Below are 12988 nucleotides of genomic sequence, written 5' to 3'. Positions count from 1 at the left end.
AGATCACTTGAAGTATCAAAAACAAATATTTTAAAATGATTTAATGAAACATTTTAATTTAGCCTTATCGCCATTAGCCATACGTAAATGCATTGAATAACAGATTCACTACATGGAACAGATAGTGACCCCCCCTAGCTTAAATTGACAGATTGTTAATGGGGATTTTTTATTAATATGCCAATTACATTTCCGCAGGGGCGCGGACATCGACCTTAGGGGGTTAAATGTGGCAACATGTCTTTCCCTTCAAATGAGGAATCATTAAGAATTTCAAGGGAGACTATTCATGATTCATGCTATCCACAAGTGTAAACTTTATTAGTTTTAAAATGAACAGAATGTAAAAGCCCTTACATCTATACATCATGGTTGGAGTGGAGGAGGTAGAAAAAAGAAAAGAGGGGGGGAGAGACAAGCACTTCTGTAACAGAACATTCTACTGCTCCTGGTGCTACTGTACGTTATAAAAAAATAAAAAAAATGACGCCTTGGATTTGGCTTGAGGTCCGTTAGTCAGCAGCCTCGTCCTCCTCTGACTCAGATTCTGGGAAAAAAGATGAGATTCAAGTCAACTGCATGAACAGAATACGGTGCTATGGCGAATCCAGACAAAACCACAGGGACTAGAGGATATTTTGAAGGTTTTTATACCTACATGAGCTAGTTGAATTGATTTCCAGTGGCGCTGGATAAGATTTCCTGCTAAATTACCTGACTAACATAAAATGTAAGCCATGCTCACCTTCCTCTGCGTTCTTGAGCCACTCCACAAATTTTTTCATCTGTTCCAGGAACACACTCCTTCCTTTGGCAACGTGGGCCTCTGTGTACCACTTAAGAATGGCCTCCTCACTCAAAACATCCGCTGGGAAAAATACATCAACATGAAAATTACAGTTATAGCCACTTGACGAAGACAATTGTGCCAAAATATAAAGTGTTGATGTGAATCTGTTAGGCAACAGAAAAATACTCTCATGACACTCACCTTGCATTCACACATTAACAGCAAAATCTGCTTCTTCAGCCAGTGAAAGTGTACATATTTCTCACCTCTCCCACTCTTATATTTGGAAGAAGACACACCAATATAAACTGACCACTGTCCCTACAATATTTTTGGGTAGGTTCAGATCGGCTAGCCGGAATAACATACTTTTAATGGTAGTTAATCCAGATCCCGCTTTGATCAGCAAGGCGGGAAGGTTTTGGTTGCTACTGTCTGAATCCAGGGTCATTCAGAAAGGATCAGAAGATAGGATCATTGCTCAATGGATACAAGTATCCAAGGTCCCTCCCTCAGACATCCTCCTCCAATGAGCTTTGATAGGGATTGAGGAAACAAGGACTGAGGAGGTAGACAACGCTATTCACTGATCTCCTTTACCTTTGTATAAGTAAGCCCTGTCCAAGCCAGAACAACCCGTAAGGCAGGAGCCCTTCTCCTGTTTCTGTGGCATAAGGCAGCTTGATGTACAAGCACACTCCCTGGACAGGAAGCTAGTCTGTTACAGGGCCTTTCCCTCAATCCATCTTCTTAATGCTGAGTGCTAAGCAGAGAGGCATCGCTTTTACCAAAGATACTGGTAACTAACCCAAGATATCTCATCTGCTCCTTCTACCCGTGCTATTACCTTTGTAGAGCAGCACCACAATCTTCTGGAAGGAGTTCATGAAGTGGATGTTGTCGTAGCAGTACTCCTGCATTTTCACGAGCAGCAGGATCTCAGAGGCTCCCTGGGATGTGAACGCCTTCAGCAAGGGGCTGTATTGCTGTGGAGAGGTGGAGAGAAAGGTGGTGTTTTGTTGAGTCATGAAAACTAGTGGCAAAAAAAGACACTCAATCCCGTCACAGCGGTGAAAGTGATGGCTCTGTGAAATCAGTGTAAACCAACCAGCTCACCTTCAAGTGCTTGATGGCTTGTTCTGTGACCAGTTCCTCTTTCTTGTTCCACTCCACATAGCTCATAACACTGGTCCACACGATGCCGATCATGGTCTGCTCTGAGATGTTGTTCTTCTTCATCTCCTCCCTAGCTGAGGCAATGATCTGGAGGGAAAGGATGACAGGAAAGTAGGTCAGTAAGTAAGGAACAACCGCTTCTGGTTATTGGGCATTTCATCTGCATCCCATGCTAAAGAAATTAGGTATCACAATCAAACAATATCCTTCATCAACACAGACCAAGGCTGTGATCTGATTTTCTACCCCAAGTGTGCTCAAATTTACTCATGCTAACACCAACCCAATGCTTCTAAATACAGAAGGGAGAATGAGCGCAATTGCACCCTTTAAGGGTTAAGGGTAGGGAACTCAACCAGTGGAGTGCTTCTCCAGCAATCAGCATAGACCCAGACTTAGGACTCACGTCTTTGAAAGGGTCCCCGCGTTCCATTTGTTCCTGGAGATCCTTCTGAAGCTCCTTACGGGACCCTATGGCCTGCTGGTTCCTGGCAAAGTCCGACAGCTCTTTGAGACCGGCGTCTGTGAAGTACTTAGAGAAATGCTCACAGCTCCGCTTGTTGGCAGGGAACAGCTCCTGCAAAACACAAGGTGGAGAAACAGGCTTTACATCACAGAATTAAATAGAACAAATACTATTACATTGCATCTTTATGATTAAGCACTGTCCAACTGAGAAGGCTTCCCCTTGGCTCTTTCTCAATTAATCTTTCCTCGATTCCTTGCATACTCATTACCTCCCCCTCAAAACCCATTGGAAAGATTGTCAAAGGAGATCGACCTTGGATCTTCTCCTTCAATACAGTTGAGGCGGCGAGGAGATAGACAAATAGAGATACAGCTTTCGTATTCCCAGGAGAGCTGCCCATTCTGAATTTCCCTGCTACACAATGATCGTTTTACACTGACCCAAGGAAAACTAGCATGGCTTTGGATTGGACATCACCCACGATTGGTGGTCTCACTCACCAAAAGTCTGTTATCCATGCCGACCTTCCGGAGACTTCCTGCCACAGAGTTGATATCCTTCTCATGGATCCAGGATTTGAAAAGTTTCACTGCAAAGGCTGCAGAGACACCTGGGTAAAAAAATATGGGGAAACCATATTTTAGGCCTAGTGCCTACCAGGTGAAAAGCCAAATACCACAGGACACGATTCTACAAGTTTTACAAGTCTGCCCCGTAAAAACAGAAATGAAGCAACTTCAGACACAAGGACTGTTGTATGAGACAAAAACATAAATATGCCCTTCGTAAATTCACATCTTACAGTGAATGTACGCAACGTTTAATTTAAGTAATAAAGTAACTGGATATGAGCTTGTAAGTATACAGGCTGGTTTTCCAGACAGATTAAATTTAGTCCTAGATTTAAAAAAAATTATGATCAATGGAGAATCTCTATTGAAAGTAATTTTTTGTTCAGGACCAGGCTTAAAGCGATCAGATTAACTCATGGACTCTGTGTCCAGTATGAAGAAAGTTAAGAGGTAGTTTAAACAGCCAATCAGAGACATAATGGTATCCATGAGTTCATCAGACTCTGGGTAAGTAGATCAAATCTCGTACTATCCCTTTAACTTTTGTAGCAGAAGCCTGCCCTATTGAGCTGGCACTGCTGCACACCTTCTTTGACGAGGTTCTCATTGTAGAGGCTGTTGAGGATAGAGGCTGAGATGTTGCCATTGGCCAGCAGGATGCCAGTCAACATGGCCAGCTTGTTGCGCTCAGACTCAGTGAACCCCTTCAGGAATAGCAGCAACTGCATAGGAGAGAAGAACAAGAGGGAAACTCAAACACAAACTTAAAATGGAATACAATAGAATACTGGTATAAGAACAGAATGCAATTCTATTCCATTCTACCCTTAGCAAACTTGAAATGCATATTCACCAAAGACACGGTTTGGATAGAATGCAGCACTTTGGACTGGATAACATAAGTTGAAAGAATTGCATATTCTATAACGATGCCAGGATCAATAATGTTATCCATTCTGACATCTATCAAGACTGAATCCCAAATAGCACCCTATTCCCTTTACAGTGCACTCATTTTTACCAGCACCATATGGATGTAATTTGGGAAACATCAATGAGTTGAATAACTAGTTTACGGTTGAACGATCCAACAGATAAGAGAGCAAGTCACATCTTGAACAATGTTATTGAAGACGACAATCAACAATGCCTTCACCTTCTTGATCTCCTCTTCAAACCCTTTCTCCAGGTACTTGTAACGCCGGATAAGCTTGTTGAAAACCTAGGTATCGAATGGGGAAATGAAATCAGATCTCTAAAAAAAACAGCCCAATGTCAATCAAAACTGTAGCACACTTATCATAATCAATCTTTTCTGTCAGTAAAAAAGGGAAAGGGGTTTGAACCACCACTACTAATATTGCTAGTAAGTCAAGGTATCATCATATTCAGCTCTTTATTGTTAAACCAAAAACAAACACTATTGCACAAGTGTACCTGAGCATATGCTTGCATGGTCTCCAGGTCTTCTTGTGCTGTAAACAGACAGAACTCCGTACGGGTCAAGTCATCTGACAAGGTACCACCTGGGGCTGAACAAGAATAAAAAGGGGAAGTTATTATACAGACTTTCACACACATTTTTTCATTCTGTTCTATCACCAGAATTATATTATTTTCCCAGCATTCTATTCTTTTCCATCCTTACGCCAACATTCTATCCTTACCCAGCATTCCGCCAGCCACCAGGATGTCGAAGAGCGTCTCAGCATAGCGGCGGTAGTCAAGCTTGGCACCAGAGGCATCAAGAAATTTCGCAACAGCGTCCAGATCACTGCCAGTTTGGTTCAAACCTTGTACAATGGTTTCCTGAAACTGAGTAGGGTCAAACACCTTCTTTTCATCTGTTGAAAGATCAATGCATTCATTAGGGAGAAATCATAACAGCAATTGACCAGTCATGATATCAATATTCAGTTTAAACCCACCTCTCTTCCTAGTTTTAAAACGCTGGCCTGTAAGCGTTGGCTTCTGAATCTTTTGATTACTCATAAAAAGACACCCTGAATGAGACAGAGAGAAGATTATACTATAGCTGAAAGATTAGCTAATGTTAGTTGCTTTAATTAGGCAGCAGATGCGATCGCTTACAGCTGTACTAGGGTCAGACAGCATTCATGTGTATATTAAGACACTGCGGGGCCGGCACAAGACATGGCTCGGGAAAATTACCTCAATCCATTGAGAAATGCGTTGTACTCCAAATTGTCTGTTACATCAAGAAGATTGAACGACTGCTAAGTTTTTCAGGAAAACTATCCTTTTTGTCCCGAATCTAGGTAGCAGAAGCCACAGGAGCCATTTTGGAAACAGCTCATTTGTTGTTCAACGGGATGTGCCATTTCATAATGACTGCTGTTGTTACTGCTAGCTAATGAGGACAAAAATGTCAGTTTACTTATAAACAAAGTCATTCAATCTTCTCTGTGTAACAGTTGTGATTATGGGACCAGGGGCAAAAGGCGATGCGCTCCGGTACAGCATCAGGCAAAATAAATAGTGGGGGTACACTGTACTGATAAAACGTTAGCCTATAACAATTAATACTACATGTCCAAAAACTATAGACTATTACACAATTATTTAACATTACTGCATGTCAGCCGCATGAAAATGTGCAAATTGACTGGAAACCAAATTGCGATGTGGTTTGAGGAGAACACTTACATTTTGTCACTGGGAGATGAGTGGCCGAGACGCTCGCAGACAAGGCGGAGATGAGTGGCCAAGACCGAGGCGTACATGGACAACAGTGGATGCATCAATTCAGGCTACAAGTGTAGGCCCAATGACAATCACAGAATATCATTACAATACACGTAGGTGTTTTGTAACAGATGTCTCTTCCCATTCATCAAATCGCAGGTGCACAGTGCACTGTTTGCGTTTGGATACTGCAATTATTTTGTAAGTGGACAAATATGTGCGGGTAGCCTACAGGAGCATCTTTGTTTGGCAAGCAGATGAAAACATCATGACTGGTTGTGTTAATGCCACATTAAAAAGGCATAGGTGACGTGTCCATAAGACTAGGGGAAGCTTTCCCTAAAGTATATCGAATTAAATTTCCTAACTTATATAGCCTAATTAGCTTACTCTTGTGTATACAGAAATAAATAAAATAATTCAAAATAGGATACAACAGAAAGTATGATTTGGCAACAGAACATCATTAACTTTTAAGACATGTGGATTGTTTTACATTGGGGGCTCCCGAGTGGCCCAGCAGTCTAAGGCACCACATCTGAGTGCTAGAGGCTTAACTACAAACACCATGGTTCGATTCCAGGCTGTATCACAACCAGACATGATTGGGAGTCACATAGGGCGGCGCACAATTGGCACAGCGTCATCCGGGTTTGGCCGGTGTTGACCGTCATTGTAAATAAGAATTTTCTTCTTAACTGACTTGCCTAATTAAATAAAGGTTACATTTACATCCCACAGCCTACAGTCGGAAGGGCCTGCAATTTGGGCAGCGCGAGCTGCAATTATCAAACAGATGATTGTTTAAGTGCGACTGTCAGTGAAAAGCAAAGAGACCCAGCCAGGGATATCGCAATATTTAAAAATACAATCACAGAAAAAACTTCGGAAAGCAAATGGCTATTGCTGTAAAGAGATGACAATGAAAAGACTCCAATCTGTCTTAAAGTAATCAAATTTCTTAACTAAATTGTGCTAACAGTAGCCCATCTTATTTGCACCAGTGGAGAACATTGGACATATATCCCTGGTGAGTGTGCATATTCACTGTCTTTGTCATTGGGTCTGTGGCACTTTCACTCACAATTTCCTCCTCCAGATTCGATGGATCTCATATTGTATTTGTGTCTCCCCTTTTCGTTGGCAAATTACATGGATCAGACAACAGTTGTTATTGATATGTTTGTCAGTGTCAGCAGAGTAGACTACCTTGTATTTTTTGTAGTGTGAAGAAGAAAAAAAATAAAGCATGTTTGTACTTGGGTGTCCAACACCGGTAAAAAAGTACATCTACATGCCTCCTGCATTCGGCGTACATCCATGGATTGAGGTACGTTTTACATGTCATATCTCGCCTGCTCCTGCGGTGTCATAGACACAGGAATGCTTTCCGACCCTAGCTAACTGAATGCAAGGGGGTCGGATCTGCTGGCTATGCTTAACCTAGCTAGCTAAAGGCCCGCCGGCTGGCTAACACACCAGCCTCGGAGACGCAATCCATGCATGGCCAATTAGCTAGCTAGTTAGTTACTGACGAATTGATTTGCAAATCAACAAATACTGAACATCTTGCAAGACGAACTAGCAAACTACTGCTGTGAAGACATAGCTAACTACAATGCAGGCATGATTGACAGAGTTAAATAGCTAACGTTAGCTAGCTAGCATGATTGCTCAAGTTAGCAAACATAAGCAGGCGTCAAATAAACTTTATTCATGTCAGATTTAGCAAGCTACTACTATCGTCAGCATACCAGACATACACGTTAAATTACACTACTTACCGAAATCAAAGTTATCCTCAAAAACAGTCGAAGAAACACGAAATACTGCGACACAACTTAACAGGCCAGACCAAAAAAACTCAGTGAAAAGTGAAGGGTGTACTACAGCTGGGAAAGGTTGATATGACGTAGACATACGTTCGTGCGTCTTCTTCTTCTTCTTTGGTGGGGTTTATCGGCGGTTGGCATCCAACGTTATGGTGCATTACCGCCACCTACTGTACCGGAGTGTTGGCCAGAGACGGAGAAACTAAATCCTACCTGCCAGCCCCGTTGCTCTTAAAAAAGATAACAAAATATTTGAGACTTTATCTAATGACGTTCTACTCAATATACTCTTTAAACTAATTTCCTGTATCCCCTTCTCCCTCATACTAGATCTCATCCCTATTTGTACCTCTTTCCCTCCAACAATGTCCACACTGTATCAATACATGCTCCACTGTCTCTGTTTCCTGGCAATACTCACATTTTCCTGTTGGATACTTTCCTATCACATGTAAGGTCTTACTCAACTGGCTGTGTCCCACCCTTAATCTTGTAAATATAGCCTCCTCCCTTCTGTCTATTCCTGCCGTTCTCCCCTCCCCAACTTTCCTCTGTACTTGAAATAAATGCCTGCCCTTAGTATCTCGATTCCACTGCTCCTGCCATTTCTCCAACATCACATCAGCCACATTCATAACATCTGTACATTTCTTAAATACCTGCATACGACTCGGAAAACCCACTTGAACGCCCTCCCACTGTTAATATTTCATCCTCAACTACGAGTTTCCCACTTAGATCTCTCTAAACAAAGAACACAGCAAGCATGGCGGAATTTTCAAAGCAAATGTTATCCAATCACGTACATAATTTATAGCATGTAAAATGATATGATAGTAGTCACCTAATAATTAAATGTATATAGGTAGTTGTGACACCCCTTTTTTTGTCCATTATGGCAAAGAACAAATTTAACTGAACCTAAATTGGCCCAAAAAATTTATATAATACTAAAAGCATTGTTTTTTTTAAACTTGGATCATAAGTACATTCATGCCGTGTATTATTTGTTTTCTTACAATTTAGAACCAAATGTGACAATTGTCCAATGGTGTGACTGAATTTAAGTAATAATTATAACATTTATTTAAATGAATACAATTCCCTTCGCCTAATCTTTTACTTATAATACAGAAGTTTATTTAAAATAACAATAGTCCTCAAGTCTATTCATGATATTTCCAAATAGTTTTGATTGATTACATTTTGTCCATAAAAGCAATGTCCACTTGGTGTGACACAATTCTGTGATTAAATAATGAGCCAGCATTTGGGCACCATTGTGGTAGGGACAGTTATCTTGCAATGAGTAAGTACTGAAGACATGGCTGGAGCACATGGCCTAACCAGATTGTAAAAGCTTTATGATAAATATTTGTCATAATGTTGCACTTTTCTGCCATTGCCATAGAAGGGGCCAGTTTCTATGTTTTTTGGTATGATGCAGTTTGAATGTGTATATATTACAAATAAGAATACTTTTTTGACAATTGAAATATACAAAGCAATGAAAACATGTTGTGGTGAAATCATATGGAAAGCTTACTGTTAACAATAAGCCCCAAAATGGACCATACAGCCTGAGATTTCCAATGGTGTGACAGCTTTTTTCCCTTGGTGTGTCACACCAAAGGAAGTAGCTGTCACTCCAGGGAACATAACCAATTAATAAACTTCTATAATTACCTTTTTAGACTTATTTTTCATCAAATAACACTTATTTGCATGAGACCTATTTGTATCCCGTTGCAATTTTGATCATTTTAAGTGATTCTGAATGCAATATTTATGTTTTCATTATCCCAGGCCTGGTTTCTCACTCTCGGCAGGTGAACATTGCTCTGGTGACCTCTGGGTCTGTCTCTGCCCTCTGGGGAGGATCTAGTTCTTTTACGTGGCCCTAGTGATGGTGCAGGCACATATTGGGGGCTGTGGTACTCCTATTCCTGGTTCTCACTCCCTGCATTAGACCATCCCTCCCCTTGGTCCCTCTCTGTCTGTCCTACCAGTTTCACTCCTCTAATTGACATACGTGATCCATCTTGAGAGGGCCAAATCAGCTGTGCTGAGCTGTCTCTTTTGGAGACTGTTCCCCCCTGCTCTAACTGGTTGACTATGCCATATTCTTGTCCCAAAGATTAAGCCATGCAAGTCTTAGTACACACGGCCGGTACAGTGAAAATGTGAATGGCTCATTAAATCAGTTAAGGTTACTTTGATAACTGTGTCAATTCTAGTGCTAAGATATGCCAACAATTGTTGACCTTCGGGGACATGCATTTATCAGACCCAAAACCCATATAGGGTGACCCTTCGTGGCACTGGCATATCATTTGAATGTGTGCCCCATCAAATTCCGATGGTAGTTTCTGTGCCTACCATGGTGACCATGGGTAACGGGGAATCAGGGTTTGATTCTGGAGAGGGAGCCTGAGATACGGCTACCACATCCAAGGAAGGCAGCAGGAACGCAAATGGTCCACTTCCGATTCGGGAAGTCCCTGTAATTGGAATGAGTACACTTCAAATTCTTTAATGAGGATCCATTACTGATGTTTAGAACTGATGTTTAGAAGCATTTTTATAGTGGTATGAAATTTCTGAAAGTGTCATTAATTATATCTTAACAATAAAATTTGACTGCCTATTGTGTATTGTCCATCGATGTGACAATGAGTTATCTTGAATAAAATGTTAAATTAATTGTTTAGCAAGTAAGATAATTGCTTTTTACTTAGGCTTAGTGAAATAACTGTGTATCTTACCTAAAATGTAATTGCGACACACTTGGTTAGCATATTCAATCTCTCCCTATCCCAGTCTGCTGTCCACACATGCTTCAAGATGTCTACCATTGTTCCTGTACCAAGAAAGCAAAGGTAACTGAACAAAATGACTATCGCCCCATAGCACTCACTTCTGTCATCATGAAGTGCTCTGAGAGACTAGTCAAGGATCATATCACCTCTACCTTACCTGACACCCTAGACCCACTTCAATTTGCTTACAGCCCCAATAGATCCACAGACGATGCAATCGCCATCGCACTTTACACTGCCCTATCCCATCTGGACAAAAGGAATACCTATGTAAGAATGCTGTTCATTCACTACAGCTCAGCATTCAACACCATAGTAACCTCCAAGCTCATGATTAAGCAACTGGCTCCTGGACCCCCCCCCCCCCCCCCCCCTCGTTGATCCTCAACACTGGGGACCCACAAGGATGCGTGCTCAGCCCCCTCCTGTACTCCCTGTTCACCCATGACTGCGTGGCCATGCACGCCTCCAACTCAATCATCAAGTCTGCAGATGACACAACAGCAGTAGGCCTGATTAACAACAAGGACGAGATAACCTACAGGGAGGAGTTGAGGTGCCTGGGAGTGTGGTTCCAGGAAAATAGCCTCTCACCCAACGTCAACAAAACAAAGGAGCTGAACGTGGATCGTGGAAACAGCAGAGGGAGCACCCCCCTGTCCACATCGACGGGACCGCAGTGGAAAAGGTGGAAAGCTTCAAGTTCCTCGGCGTACACATCACTGACAAACTTAAATAGTCCACCCAAACAGACAGACAACCTCAGGAGGCTGAAGAAATTTGGCTTGGCACCTAAAACCTTCACAAACCTTTACAGATGCACAATTAAGAGCATCCGGTCGGCTGTATCACCACCTGGTACGGCAACTGCACTGCCCACAACCGCAGGGCTCTCCAGAGGCTGGTGCGGTCTGCCCAACGCATCACCGGGGCAAACTACCTGCCCTCCAGGACACCTACAGCACCCGATGTCACAGGAAGGCCAAAAAGATCAGCAAGGACAACAACCACCCAGGCCACTGCTTGTTCACCCCGTTATCATCCAGAAGGCGAGGTCAGTACAGGTGCATCAAAGCTGGGACCGAGAGACTGAAAACAGCTTCTATCTCAAGGCCATCAGACTGTTAAATAGCCATCACTAGCACATTAGAGGCTGCTGCCCTATATACATAGACTTGAAAGCACTGGCCACTTTAATAATGGAACACGAGTCACTTTGCATTACTCATCTCATATGTATACAGCTTATTCTATCATATTCTACTGTATCTTAGTCTATGCCACTCTGACATTGCTTGTCCAAATATTTATATATTCTTAATTCCGTTTCTTTACTTTAGATTTGTGTGTATTGTGTGTATTGTTGTGAAATATGTTAGATATTACTTGTTAGATATTACTGCACTGTTGGAGCTAGAAACACAAGCATTTCGCTACACCCACAATAATATCTGCTAAACACATGTATGTGACAAATAACATTTGATTTGATTTAATTATATAAGGAAATAATGTGTTTTTCATTTTATTTCTCGAATATGATTACTGATTTAAAGCCAGAAGTAACTAAATAATGAAAAAAAAAATTGTCTTGTCTATTTGGGAATCATTAAAACCTTTACTTTACCATTAAGTGTAATGTCACACCAGAGGACAAATTCAAGGCACTAATGCATTAAATGGTTAATTCAATTGGATATAAACTCAAAATTGAAGCTGGCCATGTAACATTTTGAGTTGTTTAGACAGTTTATTGTAACAAAAACATTTTTTACCTACATTTTAGAGGAAATTATTTTTCTACTTTTGTTTTGGTCATATGGCAACTACCCATATAGGAAACAGATCAGAGGGATAGTGGGTCTGACACCTTTTAATGGTTGAATATTACCTTGTGTCAATTTGTTATGTTTTTCCCCGTAATCATGGCCAGTTTGGAAGCCTTTGTTTAGGCCTCTAGAAGAGCAACTGATATAAAACACCTAGTATTCATTAATATACTGTAATATGCAAATGCATACAGCCAACCTGCTAGCTCTAATCCCTTTTAATTACTGTAAAATACGGTATAAATAATTTTCTTACAGTTTAATAGTCCCTTTTACTGTACTGTGTTTCATTGCTCTGGCATCAAGTTACCGGGAATATCTCAGTAGCATTGTATAGGCACTAAATAGAGATAGTCAGAGATTCTGTATGTCATAAGATATATTGCTGTATTTACAAAAACATGTAAGACCAATGTGTCCTTAACTACAGCAACATTTTCAGTAATGGTTACAGAAACGTTTTACTTGCTATGACTGTGCTATGTGTTTTTTTAATCAACCTTGGTTGAATGCACTGACTGTAAATTGCTAATAACAATAAAATATACGAATAAAATATATGAAGATGGCGCCGGAAGAAATGGCAGCCGCTTTACGGGCGAGTAACCAATTGTGCAATTATGTGTTTTTTCCACATTATTTGTAACTTATTTTGTACATAATGTTTCTGCCACCGTATCTTAAGGCAAAAAAAGAGCTTCTGGATATCAGGACAGCGATCACTCATCTCAGATGAGACAAAGATTTTTGCTTCAACAAGCATGACACACAGGATGTTTTTCAGACACCCTACAA

At 41.1% G+C, this 12988-nt stretch overlaps 1 protein-coding gene across 2 annotated transcripts; it reads right to left on the bottom strand.

The window, feature by feature from the left end:
- Positions 1 to 286: 286 nt before the first annotated feature.
- LOC106582300 (eIF5-mimic protein 2-A) lies at positions 287 to 7660 on the bottom strand. Of its 2 annotated transcripts, XM_045704757.1 has the most exons (13): positions 7498 to 7608; positions 5675 to 5778; positions 4936 to 5010; positions 4675 to 4851; positions 4445 to 4539; positions 4164 to 4229; positions 3594 to 3729; positions 2936 to 3045; positions 2373 to 2543; positions 1907 to 2053; positions 1638 to 1776; positions 746 to 868; positions 287 to 547 (listed from the first exon to the last, which is right to left on the bottom strand). In XM_045704757.1, the coding sequence occupies exons 3-13, from the start codon at positions 4997 to 4999 to the stop codon at positions 513 to 515; spliced, it is 1263 nt and encodes a 420-aa protein (XP_045560713.1). In that variant the 5' UTR covers positions 5000 to 5010; positions 5675 to 5778; positions 7498 to 7608; the 3' UTR covers positions 287 to 512. The 2 variants fall into 2 exon arrangements, with proteins under 2 accessions (XP_045560713.1, XP_014020719.1); XM_014165244.3 differs by lacking the exon at positions 5675 to 5778 and having other exon boundaries at positions 7498 to 7660.
- Between the last annotated feature and the right edge of the window lie 5328 nt (positions 7661 to 12988).

Source organism: Salmo salar, chromosome 21 (assembly GCF_965601325.2).
Source record: "Salmo salar chromosome 21, fSalSal1, whole genome shotgun sequence".
Taxonomy (NCBI): Eukaryota; Metazoa; Chordata; class Actinopteri; order Salmoniformes; family Salmonidae; genus Salmo; species Salmo salar.
This window is presented reverse-complemented; position numbering and strand designations above follow the sequence as displayed.